Raw genomic sequence first — 17,529 nt, 5'->3', positions numbered from 1 at the left:
AGAATGGAATTAAGAAATATATGAAAATTAGATTGAGCAATGTCGGAGTGGAATAAAGTAGTATGTAAACATTACCACCGAAAATAACTTCTGGACATCAGAAAAGTGATTACTCACCGCAGACTGGAAGAAACCTTTTCCTTTAACGATTCAAACGAGAAGGATGTCCTGCTTTCACTGGAACAGGCCCAGATCCACTCCTTTTGTGTGAAGAAAAGACACTGGGAAAGGGGCCACAGATCTGAGATTAAGATTATCCTACCAATTAAAAACTGTAACATCTCATGTTTCACCGAGACGTGGCTGAACAAAGATACAGACAATATAGAGCTAGCGGGATTTTCCATGCACCGGCAGAACAGAGACGCTACCTCTGGTAAAACGAGGGGTGGGGGGGGGGGGTGATTTGTCAATAACAGCTGGTGCGCGATGTCTAATATTAAAGGAGTCTGAGGTATTGCTCGCCTGAGGTAGAGTACCTTTTAATAAGTTGTAGACCACACTATCTACCAGGATAGTTCTCATCTATATCATTCGTAGCCATCTATTTACCACCACAACATGAAGCTGGCACTAAGACCGCTCTCAACCAACTCTATAAGACCATAAGCAAAGAAGAAAATGCTCACCCAGAAGTGGCGCTCCTAGTAGCCGGTGAACTTAAATCAGTTTTACCAAATTTTTACCAGCATGTCCAGGGAAGAAAAAAATCCTAGACCACCTTTACTCCACACAAAGAGAGGCATACAAAGCTCTCCCCCGCCCTCCATTTGGAAAATCTTACCATAATTCTATCCTCCTGATTCCTGCTTACAAACAGAAACTAAAGCAGGAAGTACCAGTGACTCGCATAATACGGAAGTGGTCAGATGATGCGGATGCTACACTACAGGACTGTTTTGCTAGCACAGACTGGAATATGTTCCAGGATTCATCCAGTGGCATTGAGGAGTACACCACCTCAGTCATCGGCTTCATCAATAAGTGCATCAATGTCGTCCCCCCTGGCTTCAACAGAAGAATCCACCTTACGTACATATCCCAAGCAGAATCAATGGATTACAAGCAACGTCAGCACCAAGCTAAAGGCTAGAGCTGCCACTTTCAAGCAGCAGGACACTAATAAGGACGCTTATAAGAAATCCCGCTATGCCCTCAGAAGAACCTTCAAACCAACAAATCGTCAACACAGGATTAAGATTGAATCCTACTACACCGGCTCTGACGCCTGTTGGATGTGGCAGGGCTTGAAAACTATTACGGACTACAAAGGGAAACCCAGACGTGAGCTGCCCAGTGACGTAAGCGTACCAGACGAGCTAAATGCATTTTATGCTCGCTTCAAGGTAAGCAACACTGATGCATGCACGAGAGCACCAGCTGTTCTGGATGACTATGTGATAACACTCTCGGTTACCGATGTGAACAAGACCTTTAAACAGGTCAACATTCACAAAGCCGCTGGGCTTTTACCAGGATGTGTACTCAAAGCATGCGTGGACCAACTTTCAATTGTCTTCACTGACATTTTCATCCTCTCCCTGGCCGAGTCTGTAATACCTACATGTTTCAAGCAGACCACCATAGTCCCTGTGCCCACAAGGAAGTGAAGGTTACCTGCCTAAATGATTACCGCCCATGGCACTCACGTTGGTAGCCCAGTGCATCACTGGAGCCAAGCTTCCTGCCATTCAGGACCTATATAATAGGCGGTGTCAGAGGAAAGCCCATACAATTGTCAGAGACTCCAGTCACCCAAATTATAGACTGTTTTCTCTGCTACCACACGGCAAGCGGAGCGCCAAGTCTAGGACCAAAAGGCTCCTCAACAGCTTCTACTCCCAAGCCATAAGACTGCTGAACAATTCATAAAATGTAAAAAAATATATATTAAAAAATACATTGACCCCCCCCTCCCTTTTGTACACTCGCTGTCTGTTTGTTACATATGCGTGGTCACTTCACCCCCACCTACATGTACAGATTACCTCAACTCGCCTGTACCCCCGCACACTGACTCAGTACTGGTGCCCCCTGTATATAGCCACATTATTGTTATACTTATTGTGTTACTTTTATTATTATTTTTTATTTTAGTATACCTGGTAAATATATTTTTCTTCTTGAACTGCACTGTTGGTTAAGGGCTTGGTTAAGCATTTCAAGGTAAAGTCTACACTTGTTGTAATCGGCACGTGACAAAGTTTTTGATTTGATTTAGTGTTACATTATTAAAGTGGCCAGTGATTCCAAGTCTATGTATATAGGGCAACAGCTTCTAAGGTGCAGGGTTGCGTAACAGTGTGAAAGCCGGCTAGTGATGGCTGTTTAGCCGTCTGATGTCCTTGAGGTAAGAAGCTGTTTTTCAGTCTTCCTCCTGCCAGATGGGATTGGGCAGTATGCAGTGTGCAGTGCGATCGTTTGTGGATCTATTTGGGCGGTAAGCAAATTGAAGTGGGTCTAGGGTGTCAGGTAAGGTAGAGGTGATATGATCCTTAACGAGCCTCTCAAAGCACTTCATGATAACAGAAGTGAGTCATATGGGGCGATAGTCATTTAGTTACACAGGAACACACACTCATACACACACACACGAACCTGGTGAGAAAGTTGATGATGGTGGTTTTGTGAATTATGATGGTGCTGATGATGATGATGATATAGGCTGACAAGATCAAGAAGAAGAGGAGCACCCTGTTTGGGACGTTCCATGTGGCTCATAGCTCCTCCCTGGACGACGTTGATCACAAGATCCTGACTGCCAAGTAAGTTCAGTCAACTGACTTTACCTTGTTCAGCCAACCGACTTTACCTTGTTCAGCCAACCGACTTTACCTTGTCCAGCCAACCGACTTTACCTTGTCCAGCCAACCGACTTTACCTTGTCCAGCCAACCGACTTTACCTTGTTCAGCCAACCGACTTTACCTTGTCCAGCCAACCGACATTACCTTGTCCAGCCAACTGACTTTACCTTGTTCAGCCAACTGACTTTACCTTGTTCAGCCAACTGACTTTACCTTGTTCAGCCAACTGACTTTACCTTGTTCAGCCAACCGACTTTTCAAACTGACTTCACCTTTCATAGCCAACATACTTTACCTTGTTCATACTTTACGTTTTTCAGCAAGATGACTTTACATTGTTCAGTCAAATGTCTTTAAATTTCTCAGCCAACAGACCAAGTGACTTTACCTTGTTGGGTTACACACCTCAAAGGTCCTTGAGGCTCTTTCCATTTTTCTCTCTCCCCTTTACTCTGTCTTTTCTCTCTCCTCTTGTCTGTCACCCCCCCTCTCTATCTAGGCAAGCTCTAGGTGAGGTGACGGCTGCTCTGAGGGAGAAACTTCACCGCTGGCAGCAGTTGGAGTCTCTTACAGGCTTACCATTGGTCAATAACCCCGGTCTGCCCGCCCTGGCTGCTGCCCTCAACCTAGACCCCGCCTTCCTGGGCCTGCACCCGCCGATCCCGCAGCACCTAATCCTATCAGACGATTTAGACGACATGGACGAGGATATCCTGTCCCCAGGGACGCTGCGGTGTACGTGTCATCACTTTGCACTTCTTCGCCCACCAACACATCACTCTGTGTTAGATAGAGTATTAGTGGCTCCGGGATGAGGTGTCCCTGTGGTACAGATTGAGGATCAGTTTCCCTTCACTCAATCATAACCTTAACGGCAAAATGCAAAACTGTCAAAGTGCCTTTTAACCACCCACCTGTCTTGTCCTGTATGTGCACAGCGTTGATTGTATCAAACACTTCTTCCTGAACAAGTGACTTGTACTGGTGATTAGTGTCCTATCTTCTCACCACTCTCCTTTTGGATGATCTCCTCATATTCTGTCCTGATTGGTTGGTTTCCTCACATTCATCATCTGTCCCGTGATTGGCTATCCTCAGACGCAGCCTGGCAGATGGACCGGCGAGTGAGTGACCTCTGGCCAATGAGCGGCATCTCCGACAGCCAATCCCCATGGAAGTATTCTGGTTGGGCCCACTCTCCTTGCCAATCCTAACCAAGCACTACTAATGTACCCTTCCAACCCCCCTTTTCTCTTTCCTCTGTGGATTCTCCCACATAGACAGACTACCCCTTCTGCTCCACTACCTGTGGAATGGGTCCACTGTCTCTCAGGAGCAGTGGGGTTGAGCCGGATGGGGTGAGGCGGGGAGATGGGGGGGTTGATCTTATCTTGTGGAGAAGCGACAAGAATTTGCCACTTTATAACCACTCATCACATGCCCTCTCTCTTTCTCTCCCCTCTTTTTCTCTCCTTCTCTCTCCCCCTATCTCTCTACAAATCAGACATTCTATCCAACTGGAAGACTTCCTCCTTTTTCACTCTTCCTTCAGAAAGGGGTGCTTATTATTTATCATCCTCTCCTTTCCTCCCTCTGTTGCTGACTAACCTCCTGAGTGTACAAAACATCAGGAACACTTGCAGGTCTTACAGTTTTTCTGTCCCTCCACGTCTTCTGGCTGGTACACCAGGATATTAGCACATTGGGTTTTCAGTCAGAACACTTTATTTTCTCAGAACATAAAAACGTCTGATAAAATATGATTTCTAGCATGTCTGTCACTTCCTATATACACTGAGTGTACAAAACATCAGGAACACCTTACTAATATTGAGTTTGCCAACAGTCTCAATTCGTCGGTGCTTGGACTCTACAAGGTGTCGAAAGCGTTCCACATGGATGCTGGTCCATGTTGACTCCAATGCTTCCCACAGTTGTGTCAAGTTGGCTGGATGTCCTTTGGGTGGTGGACCATTCTGATGCACACAGGAAATTGTTGAGCCTGAAGAATGCTGCAGCGTTGCAGTTTTGGACATACAAAAAACCGGTGCGCCTGGCACCTACTACCATGCCCCATTCAAAGGCACTTAAATATTCACCCTCTGAGTGGCACACAAACAATCCACGTCTCAATTGTCTCAAGGTTTAAAATCTCAAGGTTTAAAAAAAACATATTTCAACCTGTCTCCTCCCCTTCATCTTCACTGATTGAAGGGGATTTAACAAGTGACATCAATAAGGGATCAGCTATCACCTGGATTCACCTGGTCAATCAGTGTCATGGACAGAGCAGGTGTTCCGAATGTTTTGTACACTCAGTGTCTGTGCCGAAACTCTCATTCTACAACAGACTTTCAACTATAATATTAAGAACTTTTTTTTTTAAATAGAAACGATTGGAACCAAGATTTAAAAGTGTCCGTAAAATGTATATAGGTTCAGAAGTTTTATGAAACAGCACAGTTAAAAAATATATGGCAAATAGAAATCCAACGAAATGGTCTTCCGAGATTGATGGGAGGGGGGTTGAGTGTAGCTGAAGGATGGGATTAAAAACAAACAGAAGATGACTATTGTAAAATACTGTGTCTGTAAAATATATATAGTATGTATAAGCTTGAAGTAGAAGAAGCCATTCGTTTACTCCAATTAGGAGAGGGGTGGTAAAGGTTAGGGGAAAATAAAGGAAAATAAATTTTGGAAAAAAAATTATATATATATATATATATTGTGGCAAAGAAGGGGGTCGAGTGGTAAATGGCAGATATGTGAGAGCAGAACTAATAAACGGGATCTGCCCGATCACTAAAATGGCCACCCCTGTCAGAACTACAGATCACAAAATGGCCAACCACCAAAACTACAAGTCCCAGAAGCAAGGGGAACCCTCAGAAGGTGGAGCCAACCCACAGATAAAGGGTCAAGAAAAACCAGGAAGAGGAGAAGAGAGTGCTGGAAGGATCTATGAACAATAGAGAAAGAGACAATAGAGATTGGCTGGATTTACCGTGTATGAGCTGGACTGTTTTGGACCTGGACCTGTTGGCGTTTGGACCTGGACCTACCGAGAACCCAATTCGTGTACCGAACCCTGCTATCCTTGACCTCGACTACGGCCTGGGTGGACCAGGACGAAGAAACAAACACACAGGTACTGTCCTGTTCGAAAGAACTCTCATTCTTGGGTGATTTGGTGACAGTTTACCACTTAGTTTGTGACAAACGCTCCTAACCTTGAAGAGGTTTGCCACACGTGGTGGAGGATGCGGGCATGGACTAACCATACCACTGGTTAGGTAGAAGAAAAAGAAAAATGTTCAGTTAGCACTCCAAAGGGGAGTCAGGTTTTTTTTGTGGCTTTGTTTGGTTAGGACAGTTTCTCAGGAAAATGAGTATGGAGGGAGCCATACAGGCCCTGTTACAAGCGGCGGCCGCCCAACAAGAGGCAACTAGAGCTCAACAAATAGCTCATCAGGATGCAATGCGAATGTATCAGGACACGTTACAGGTCCAGCACCGCACTAACCAGCTGCTCAGAGAAGAGCAAGAGAGAAACACCCGGGAGTTAAGAGAAGGCCTAAAGGGTCTAGCGGACCAAATTGGGGCTCAATTACCAGCTGCAAATACCCAGAGGAGGGCCAATCATTTTCTTCAAAAAATGACAGCGCAGGATGATGTGGAAGCATATCTTACCACCTTCGAAAGGACGGCAGAGAGGGAGAAGTGGCCAAAAGAAGAAGGGGCAGGGCTTCTGGCACCATACCTGGCAGGGGACGCTCAAAAAGCATATTTCGACCTGGAGTTGAAAGATGCACAGGATTACGATAAACTAAAGGGAGAGATCCTGACTAGACTGGGAGTGACCAATACCGTGAGGGCACACCGCTTCCACCAGTGGTCCTACCGACCGGGACAACCCCCACGAACACAGATGTTCGACTTGATTCACCTGGCACGGAAATGGTTGCGACCAGAGACCCGGTCATCCGCCGAGATCGTTGAGACCATCGTACTCAACCAGTTTCAGCGAGGTCTACCCCAAGAAGTGAGATGATGGGTTGGCCAGAACGAGGTACTTTCCGCTGACCATGCCGTGGGCCTGGTTGAACGGTATTGTATGGCAGGAACAGCTGAGCAGGCACAGGAGGAAAGATTCCCGTTCCCCAGGCATGGGCAAACCAGCGGACAGGGTAAGGCTGTCCCAGCATATAGAGGGGGAAGAGAGCAGCGTGGGGCCATGAGGAAAGAATCAGAATCAGGCTGAGACACTAAGGGAAAAAACGGAAACCGGGACTGGGTGTCGAGGGGGTCTTCCCCCCGAACCCCTATTATCTGTTACAATTGTAATCAACCAGGACATATTGCAGCCTACTGCCCTATTAAAGAAGAGCCAATGCAATGTAACCTCGGTGAAAATGAAGATGATATACGGTATGCATGTCCTGTTGTAACCACTGTACTTGAAAGATCAAGAAACAAACATATGTGCAGGGTGAAGGTTGAAGGGAAAGAGGTTGAAGCACTGCTGGATTCCGGCAGTATGCTAACCCTGGTCGTTGCAAGCCTAGTGCCGAATCATAAACTGGATACAAGACAGGATATCAGTGTTACATGCATTCATGGGGATACCCGTCTGTACCCCACGGCCTTAGTGAGCATACAAACAGAGGACGGTCTGCTGGATTATGAGGTCGGTGTGGTCCCAAAGATGCCATATGATGTAATATTGGGTAGAGACTTTCCTAACTTTGCGGGTTAGGCCACAATAATGGCATATTTGAGAAGCCAACAACCCTGACCAAGCAGGAAGAAGCATGGGGCCTTCAACCAAAGCCAGGAAAAGAGGTCTCCCAGGGGACAACATCACAAGTGCTAGTAGGGGAGGAGGAGGATGAAGTGGCAAACCTCGCTGATAACGAACAGCCCGGTACTAGTGGGGCTGGGGTCGGTCTGAATCCAGAGGACGACGATCTAGAACCCGCAGACCTGGCAGGTTCCTTGACTAATTTTGGGATGGCCCAAAACCAGGATCCAACCCTGCAGCAAGCCAGAGCAATTGTGCAGGTCGTAGATGGTACTCCCATAAATGTTGGTATGATGCCTAATAGTTTTCCCCACTTCATCATGAAAAAGGGTTTGGTGTACAGAGTCTCGAAAATAGGGGTTGATGTGGTGGAACAGTTGTTGGTTCCCACTCTGTACCGGAGGACAGTACTGGATCTAGCTCATGGGCACATTCTGGGTGGACACCTTGGTATCGATAAAACCCGAGACCGGATTGTAAGGAGGTTTTACTGGCCAGGAATTCAAGCTGAAGTGGCTCGGCATTGTAGAGAGTGCCCGGAGTGCCAGTTAACAGCTCCCCGACTAGCTGTTAGAAGCCCGTTAGTGCCACTCCCCATAATCGAAACACCATTTGAGAGGATAGCGATGGATTTAGTGGGCCCACTACCCAAATCCGCCAGAGGGCACCAATACATTCTGGTCATTCTAGATTATGCCACAATATTGCAAAGGAATTAGTGCTCTTGTTCACCAGGGTAGGGGTTCCAAAGGAGATCCTTACCGACCAGGGGACCCCCTTTATGTCCCAAATTATGGAGGACCTTTGTAAACTGTGGCAGGTGAAACAGTTGAGGACATCGGTTTACTACCATCCTCAGACGGACGGGCTGGTCGAGAGATTCAACCGGACCCTGAAGTCAATGCTCAGGAAGGTAAAATCGATAAGGATGGGAAGAACTGGGATTGCATGTTGCCGTATCTGATGTTTGCCATTAGAGAGGTTCCTCAAGCCTCGCTGGGGTTTTCTCCCTTTTAGCTGGTATATGGGAGGCATCCCCGGGGAATTTTAGACATCGCCCGGGAAACCTGGGAGCACCAATCCACCCCGTATATTAGTGTCGTAGAGCACGTCACGGCAATGCAAGACAGGATAGCCACAGTCATGCCCATCGTCAGAGAGCACATGAGACAAGCACAGGCGCACCAGCGGCACACTTATAACCGGCAGGCTACCCTGAGGGAAGTTCAACCGGGAGATAAGGTGTTAGTGCTGATCCCCACGGTAGAGTGTAAACTACTGGCCACATGGAAAGGACCATATGAAGTACTGGAGAGAATAGGAGAAGTCAATTATCGGATCCGACAGCCAGGTCGACGGCCCCAGGAACAGATTTATCACATAAATCTGTTAAAATCATGGAGAGAGAGAGAAACACTAATGGTCACATACCCCACACACACTCAGGAGACAGCCAAAGTAAATATCTCACCCACTCTGTCCCCAGCACAAGTACAGGAAGTAAAGACCCTGATCCAGAAGAACAGAGATGTGTTTTCAGAGGTACCTGGCCGAACTGAGGTTACGGCTCATGATATCGTTTCCCTACCAGGGAGAAAAGTGAGTATGAGGCCATATCGGGTACCCGAGGCTCGACAGGCCGCGATTAGAGCAGAGGCGGAGAAAATGTTGACAGCTGGAGTGATCGAAGAGTCACATAGTGAGTGGTCTAGCCCAATTGTGATGGTCTCCAAGCCCGATGGGTCTTTGCGGTTCTGTAACGACTTTCGGAAGGTAAATGAAATCTCCAAGTTTGATGCCTACCCCATGCCCCGAGTAGATGAACTACTGGAGAAAATTGGTAATGCTCGGTACATTACGACTCTTGATCTGACAAAAGGGTACTGGCAAATTCCTCTGACCCCCAGGGCCAAAGAAAAGACAGCCTTTGCAACACCTGACGGTTTGTTTCAATACACCGTCATGCCATTCGGCTTACACGGGGCCCCAGCCACCTTTCAACGGCTCATGGACAAAGTCCTAAAACCGCACAAAGCATATGCCGCAGCTTATTTAGATGACGTGGGGATCTACAGCCCAGATTGGGAATCCCACTTACCCCGGGTACAGGCAGTGTTTAGACGCCCTTAGAAAGGCAGGGCTCACGGCAAACCCTGCCAAGTGTTATGTGGGGTTAGAGGAAACGGAGTATCTGGGATACACTGTGGGAAGAGGGTTAATCAAACCCCAACATAAGAAGGTGAAGGCAATTAGAGAATGGCCGAAACCAGTGAATAAGAAGCAGGTTCGAGCCTTCCTAGGGCTGACGGGTTACTACCGGAAGTTCATCCCAAGTTATGCCACAGTGGCCGCCCCACTTACCGACATGACTAGAGCCAGAGGGCCAAACATGGTCAAATGGGATGAAAGGGCCACCAAAGCATTTAGGACATTACAGGAGGCTCTCTGCTGTAATCCAGTGCTGGTGGTACCAGACTTTGAGAGAGAGTTTATGGTTCAGACGGATGCCTCAGAGGTCGGCTTGGGAGCAGTGCTATCCCAAGAGGTAGAAGGGGTGGAACACCCCATCCTGTTTTTAAGCAGGAAGCTGGAACCACGCAAAACCAACTACTCAGTCGTTGAGAAAGAGGCGCTGGCAGTAATGTGGGCTCTAGAAAGCCTGAAATACTACCTGCTGGGGCGCCACTTCACCCTCATCAGTGACCATGCCCCACTCACCTGGATGCATAGGGCTAAAGAGAAGAACGCTCGGGTGATGCGGTGGTTTTTGAGTCTCCAACCGTTTCATTTTGACTTGAAACACAGAGCAGGGAAGGAAATGGGAAACGTGGATGGGTTATCCCGCATGCACGCATATTTTGCTGCGGTAGCCCGACCTAGGGGGTCGGATCTAGGGGAGAGATGTGTGGCAAAGAAGGGGGTCGAGTGGTAAATGGCAGATATGTGAGAGCAGAACTAATAAACGGGCTATGCCTAAACACTCCCAGGCTTTATCAGTACAGTATCATACCCTTATATCACATTCCTCTCTGTGGAGGATTATACCTTATTTGTGTGTCATTGTGATGAGTGTGCATGTGTGCCTGCAGTATACAGTGTATAACGTTTTTGTGTTCCTTTCCTCCTTTAGCTCCCAACCTGATGCCCCTTCGACAGCGCCCGGGAGACCCCTCACTGGCCCTGGGCTATCAGAGGTTGGTAGAGGCTCACCCGGAGGTTCTCAGGGCAAGGGATGTGGTCTATAATCTTCCTGCCCACCCCAGCCCCATGCTTACCAGTTTCGCAGCCACTCCTTTGGCCAGCTGGAGTTCCTTCCTATGCCTTCTCTCTTTTCCTCCCTCTCCCATCCCTCCCCACTCACTGTCCACCCCTCCCCGGCCATCCATTCGTCCGTCCTCTGAAGGCACTTGTTTTTCCACTCTGCTCTTCCACTCCTCCCATTTCCAGTCTCTCGAGGCTTTGTCTGATCTCCCACCCACATGGGGCGCTACAGCCAGTCCACAACGCTCTGGCAGCTTTGTGTACACACACACACACACACACACACACACACACACACACACACACACACACACACACACACACACACAGCCAGATCCCAACGCTTAGACTCCTGCAGCTTTGGGTACACACACACGTACACACGCACACGCACACACACGCACACACACACACACACACACACACACAGCCAGATCCCAACGCTTAGACTCCTGCAGCTTTGGGTACACGCACACACACTCACAGCCAGATCCCAATGCTTAGACTCTTGAAGCTTTGGGTACACACACTCACAGCCAGATCCCAATGCTTAGACTCTTGAAGCTTTGTGTACACACACTCACAGCCAGATCCCAACGCTTAGACTCCTTGCAGATTTGGGTACACACTCACAGCCAGATCCCAATGCTTAGACTCTTGAAGCTTTGTGTACACACACTCACAGCCAGATCCCAACAACGCTTAGACTCCTGAAGCTTTGGACACACACACACACACACACACACACTCACACACACACACACACACACACACACACACACACACACACACACACACACACACACACACACACACACACACACACACACACACACACACACACACACACACACAGCCAGATCCCAACGCTTAGACTCCTGAAGCTTTGGGTACACACACACACACTCACACTCACACACACACACACACACACACACACACACACACACACACACAGCCAGATCCCAACGCTTAGACTCCTGAAGCTTTGGGTACACACACTCACAGCCAGATCCCAACGCTTAGACTCCTGCAGCTTTGGGTACACACTCACAGCCAGATCCCAACGCTTAGAATCCTGAAGCTTTGGGTACAAACACACACAAGACAGACGGACGGGCGGACGGACTCACTCACTCCTGCAGCTTTAGGTACCCATCTCTCTCAGCATGGCAACATGCTCTAGCATATAGTAACACACACACTCAGTCACACAAACACACACTCAGCATGACTTGGATGAGCTGGTCCGGCTTGACCCATGCATGTTTCTCATATATGTCTCTCTTACGAGATTTTGAATCTGTAGTTGATCATATATGCATTATATTTTTACATGTTAGTAATTTAGCAGACGCTCTTATCCAGTAGTGAGTGCATACATTTTCATAATTGTTTTCCATGCTGGTCCCCCATGCAACTGAGCCACATGGGACTAGTATAGTCTCACGTTTCATTTGTTCATCCTCTAGCCCTCCATCCATCCTCTTCCCTTCCCTCTTTATTCTCCTCTCTCCATTTCTTACCTTGACCCCCCTCTCTTTACCTCCCCCATCCCTCACCCCTCTCCCTTTCCTCCCCTTTCCGTCACCCTTTCTCTTTACCTACCCTTTCCCTCACCCTTTCTCTTTACCTCCCCATATCCCTCACCCCAATCTCTTAACCTCCCCCATCCCTCACCCCTTTCTCTTTACCTACCATATTCCTCACCCCTCTCACTTTACCTCACCCTTTTCTTTACCTACCCTATCCCTCACCCCTCTCCCTTTACCTCCCCTTTCTCTCACCCTTTCTCTTTACCTACCCTATCCCTCACCCCAATCTCTTTACCTACCCTATCCCTCACCCCTCTCCCTTTACCTCCCCTTTCCCTCACCATTTCTCTTTACCTACCCTATCCCTCACCCTTTCTCTTTACCTACCCTATCCCTTACCCCTCTCCCTTTCCCTCACCATTTCTCTTTACCTACCCTATCCCTCACCATTTCTCTTTACCTACCCTATCCTTTCTCTTTACCTCCCTATCCCTCACCCCTTTCTCTTTTACCTACCATATCCCTCAACCCTCTCCCTTTACCTCCCCTATCCCTCACCCCTTTCTCTTTATCTACCCTATCCCTCACCCCTTTCTCTTTACCTCCCCTATTCCTCACCCCTTGCTCTTTACCTACCATATCCCTCAACCCTCTCCCTTTACCTCCCATATCCCTCACCCCTTTCTCTTTACCTACCCTATCCCTCACCCCTCTCCCTTTACCTCCCCTTTCCCTCACCCTTTCTCTTTGCCTACCCTATCACTCACCCCTCTATCCCTAAATTCCTTAATCCTGTACGTGCCCCCCCCCCCGGCAAACTGCATTTATCTGTCGATCTAGATTCTAGTGTAAAGATCTGATTTCAATTTGCTTTAGATAGTTGCTTTTTTATAAGCTTGTTTTTTGCTGACAATCTTTAATGTATGCCTAACCTCTCTCTCTACCTACTCTCGCTGTCTCTCCCTCTCTCTTTCTCTTCTCTCCATCCCTCAGGGATCTGAACTGGTCTGACTCAGACCCCTCCCTCTTCCAGTCCCAGAGCCAATCACAGCGCACCTCCATCTCTAAGACCCTCCCACCAAAGCACCTCACCCAGCAGGCTCCCATTGATAGCCCCCTGATGATGTCATACGGCCTGGAGAAGAGCTCCAGTCTCGGGGAGCTTCGCGGCGGAGGAAGTCCCGCCCTCGCCCCTGCTTACTCCACACACTCCCTATGCCCCGCCTCCTTTGACCCTGATGCGCGGTCGGGGAAGGGGGACAGCCGTATTCCCCACATGCAGGCCAAGAAGAGCGCCTTGGAAGAGGATAACTGTTTCACGAGTGAAGAGATCGACTTGGGCAACGAGCGCAAGAAACACACCTTCAAGATATTCAAGAAGAGGAAGTAGGCGTAAAATCACTCTGTCCTCACAGGGAGGCACCACAGAGAAAGAGCTACACTCCCGCTGTTCACACACACTATAGGCTAGCATACCACTTAGCATACCAACCATTGGGCATGCATTCGAAGGGGTCTACAACTAGTATGGATATTAGAACATGGCTGTGGACTAAGAATATAATAAGTGACATGGTCTAAGGACATATCAATAAATTACATGAATTAAAGAAAAATAACCTAGATAAATGGCATTTATGGATGCGCTTCTCGTCTTCTCGTCTAATGCCTTATCGGAGGTGTCCACTCTCTGGACATACCAGTTCAATTCCCACTCTTTCTGAATAAGCTCTTTGCTTTTAATACAGCGTTACTGCTGTAGCTTAAAAACAGAGTAGGCCAAAGCCTTGAAGAAATGTTTAAAGCTTTAAATGTGAATGCCACAATAATTATAGATATTATGTATAAAGTTGTTTGTGAACATACAGGCCAGCAAGGTTTTATTTGATATTATTTTTGTAATTTCTAATTTTATGGCTGCATAAGTGTTTTGTTGTGTTTATTTTATGTTTTGAAGGGGGGTTTGGTACTTTACTTTTCAGGAGGCGGTGGGTACAGATAGATCACATATGTTCAAAATTTATATATTTGGAGTTGATTCCAGTCAAAAGTTTTGGCACACATTCAAGCGTTTTTCTTTATCTTTACTGCTTTCTACATTGTAGAATAATAGTGAAGAAATCTATGAAATTACACGAAAAAAAGTGTTAAACAGTTCTAAATATATTTTATATTTGAGATTATTCCAAGTTACCACCCTTTACCATGATGACATGGTGCATTCTCTCAACCAGCTTCATGAGGTAGTCACCTGGAATGCCATTTGTGTTCGAGCCAATCGGTTGTGTTGTGACAAGGTATAGGGGTGGTATACAGAAGACAGAACTATTTGGTAAAAGACCAAGTCCATATTATGGCAAGAACAGCTCCAATAAGCAAAGAGAAACGACAGTCCATCATAACTTTAAAACATGACGGTCAGTCAATCCGGAAAATGTCAAAACTTTGACATTTTCCTCAAGTACAAGTCGCAAAAACCATCAAGCACTATGATGAAACTGGTGAGGACCACCACATTAAAGGAAGACCCAGAGTTACCTCTGCTGCAAAGGATAAATTCATTAAGCGTTACCAGCAGTTATTGCAGCCCAAATAAATGCTTCATAGACACATCTCAACATCTATTGTTCAGAGAAGACTGCGTGAATCAGGTCTTCATGGTCGAATTCCTGCAAAGAGCTAGAGGACATCAATAAGAAGAAGAGACTTGCTTGGGCCAAGAAACACGAGCAATGGACATTAGACTGGTGTAAATCTGTCCTTTGGTCTGATGATTTTTGGTTCCAACCGCCGTGTCTTTGTGAGACACCAATGAGACACCAATGACCTCTGCATGTAGTAGTTCCCACCGTGATTAATTTAGAATTCAAGGCACACTTTAACCAGCAATATGGCTACCACAGCATTCTGCAGCGATATCCCATATCATTTGTTTTTCTACAGGACAGTGACCCAAAATCCCTCCAGGCTGTGTAAGGGCTTTTTAACCAAGAAGGAGAGTGATGGAGTGCTGCATCAAATGACCTTGCTTCCACAATCCCCCGACCTCATCCCAATTGTGATGGTTTGGGATGAGCTGGACTGCAGAGTGATGGAAAAGCACCCAACTAGTGCTCAGCATATTTGGGAACTCATTCAAGCCTGTTGAAAAAGCATTTCAGGTGAAGTTAGTTGAGATAATGCCGAGTTTGCAAAGCTGTCAATGCACAGGTTTGTAAGTGTCCATAACGTTTATTATAAGATATAAACTGAACACTATGAAATATAAAACAATAAACGTGAACATGAACGAAAACCGAAACAGTAACGTGTGGCTACTTAGAAAAATGTCAAATATTAAATATATTTTGATTTATTTAACACTTTTTTGGTTACTAATGATCCCATATGTATCATTTCATAGTTTTGATATCTTCACTGTTATTCTACAATTGTAGAAAATAGTAAAAATTTAGAAAAAACCTTGAATGAGTAGATGTGTCACCCATTTTTTAAGGTGCTTTTTAGTCCAAGTTTAGGCGCAATCCATGTCTGGGAAACCGGCCCGATGTAATCATGCCAAATATGTTACGCTACCGTTCAAAAGTTTGGGGTCACTTAGAAATGTCCTTGTTTTTGAAAGAAAAACACATTTTTTGTCCATTAAAATAACATCAAATTGATCAGAAATACATTGTGTATAAATTATTAATGTTTAAAATTACTATTGTAGCTGGAAACAGCTGATTTTTATGGAATATCTACATAGGTGTACAGAGGCCCATTATCAGCAACCATCACTCCTGTGTTCCAGCGGCACATTGCTAATCCAAGTGTATCATTTTAAAAGGCTAAATAGAAAATAATTTTTATGTCAGCACAGCTGAAAACTGTTGCAATTTTACAACTGGTCTTCTTTAGACTAGTTGAGTATCTGGAGCATCAGCGTTTTTGAGTTCGATTACTGGATCAAAATGGCCAGAAACAAAGAACTTTCTTCTGAAACTCGTCAGTCTATTCTTGTTCTGAGAAATGAAGGATATTCCATGTGAGAAATTGCCAAGAAACTGAAGATCTCGTACAACGCTGTGTATTACGCCCTTCACAGAAAAGCGCAAACTCTAACCAGAATAAAAAGAGGAGTGGGAGGTCCCAGTGCACGATTGAGCAAGAGTCCAAGTACAATTAGAGTGTTTAGTTTGAGAAACAGATGCCTCACAAGTCCTTAACTGGCAGATTCATTCAATAGTACCCCCAAAACACCAGTCTCAACGTCAACAGTGTGTCTCCGGGATGCTGGCCTTCCAGGCAGAGTTCATCTGTCCACCTCTGTTCTGTGTTCTTTTGCCCATCTTAATCTTTACTTTTTTATTGGCCAGTCTGAACTTGACTGGCCTGCACAGAACCCTGACCACAACCCTATCTGAACACCTTTCGGATGAATTGGAACAGCGACTGCGAAACAGGCCTAATCGCCCAACATCAGTGCCCTACCTCACTAATTCTCTTGTGGCTGAATGGAGCATGTCCCTGCAGCAATGTTCCAACATCTAGTGGAAAACCTTCCCAGAAGAATAAAGGTTGTTATTTAGGGGCAGGGTTAGAGTCAGGCATGAGCCTGGTGTTGACATTAAAGATAGGGTTAAGGGTTGAGGTTTGAGCCGGAATGTGGACATGAAGCTAGAGTTTGGGTTTGGTTAGGGTTGAGCTGGCAGTGGACATGAAGCTAGGAGTTAGGTTTTTAGTTATGGTTAGGGTTGCGCAGGGAGTGGACATATAAATCTAGAGTTAGGGTTTGGTTGAGCTGGGAGTGGACATGAAGCTAGACTTAGGGTTTGATTAGGGTTGAGCTCTTCAGTATTGGTTCTAATTCAAGGTATCAGGTGCCATGACCAATTAAAATGCACAAATACCATAACTACTCTCCGGGAAGTGGGTACATTTTTAAATAAAGAATGCCAAGAGTGTGCAAAGCTGTCATCAAGGCACAGGGTGGTTACTTTGAAGAATCTCAAATATAAAATATATTTTTACTTGTATAACCCTTTATTTCATAGTTTTCATGACTTCACTATTATTCTAATTTGCCATTAATTGTAAAAAATAAAGGAATGAGTAAGTGTCAACTGGTACTGTATAATAGA

General features: G+C 46.2%; 1 protein-coding gene across 6 annotated transcripts in view; it reads left to right on the top strand.

Moving 5' to 3' along the window:
• The window catches only part of LOC135514668 (stromal interaction molecule 1-like), a 138,969-nt gene extending 121,458 nt beyond the window's left edge, over positions 1 to 17,511 (top strand). For 3 of the 6 annotated variants that reach the window (XM_064938164.1, XM_064938165.1, XM_064938166.1), the window contains 5 exons: positions 2,665 to 2,765; positions 3,306 to 3,541; positions 3,905 to 3,991; positions 10,741 to 10,804; positions 13,400 to 17,511. In XM_064938164.1, the coding sequence (XP_064794236.1) occupies positions 2,665 to 2,765; positions 3,306 to 3,541; positions 3,905 to 3,991; positions 10,741 to 10,804; positions 13,400 to 13,796 (885 nt within the window). In that variant the 3' untranslated portion in view covers positions 13,797 to 17,511. The remainder of the gene's footprint in view (positions 1 to 2,664; positions 2,766 to 3,305; positions 3,542 to 3,904; positions 3,992 to 10,740; positions 10,805 to 13,399) is intronic. The other 3 variants (XM_064938167.1, XM_064938168.1, XR_010451715.1) reach the window with 3 other exon arrangements.
• Positions 17,512 to 17,529: the final 18 nt, after the last annotated feature.

Source organism: Oncorhynchus masou, chromosome 26, assembly GCF_036934945.1.
Source record: "Oncorhynchus masou masou isolate Uvic2021 chromosome 26, UVic_Omas_1.1, whole genome shotgun sequence".
NCBI lineage: Eukaryota > Metazoa > Chordata > Actinopteri > Salmoniformes > Salmonidae > Oncorhynchus > Oncorhynchus masou.
Note: the sequence above shows the minus strand (reverse complement) of the source record. Positions and strands in the feature narration are given on the sequence as shown.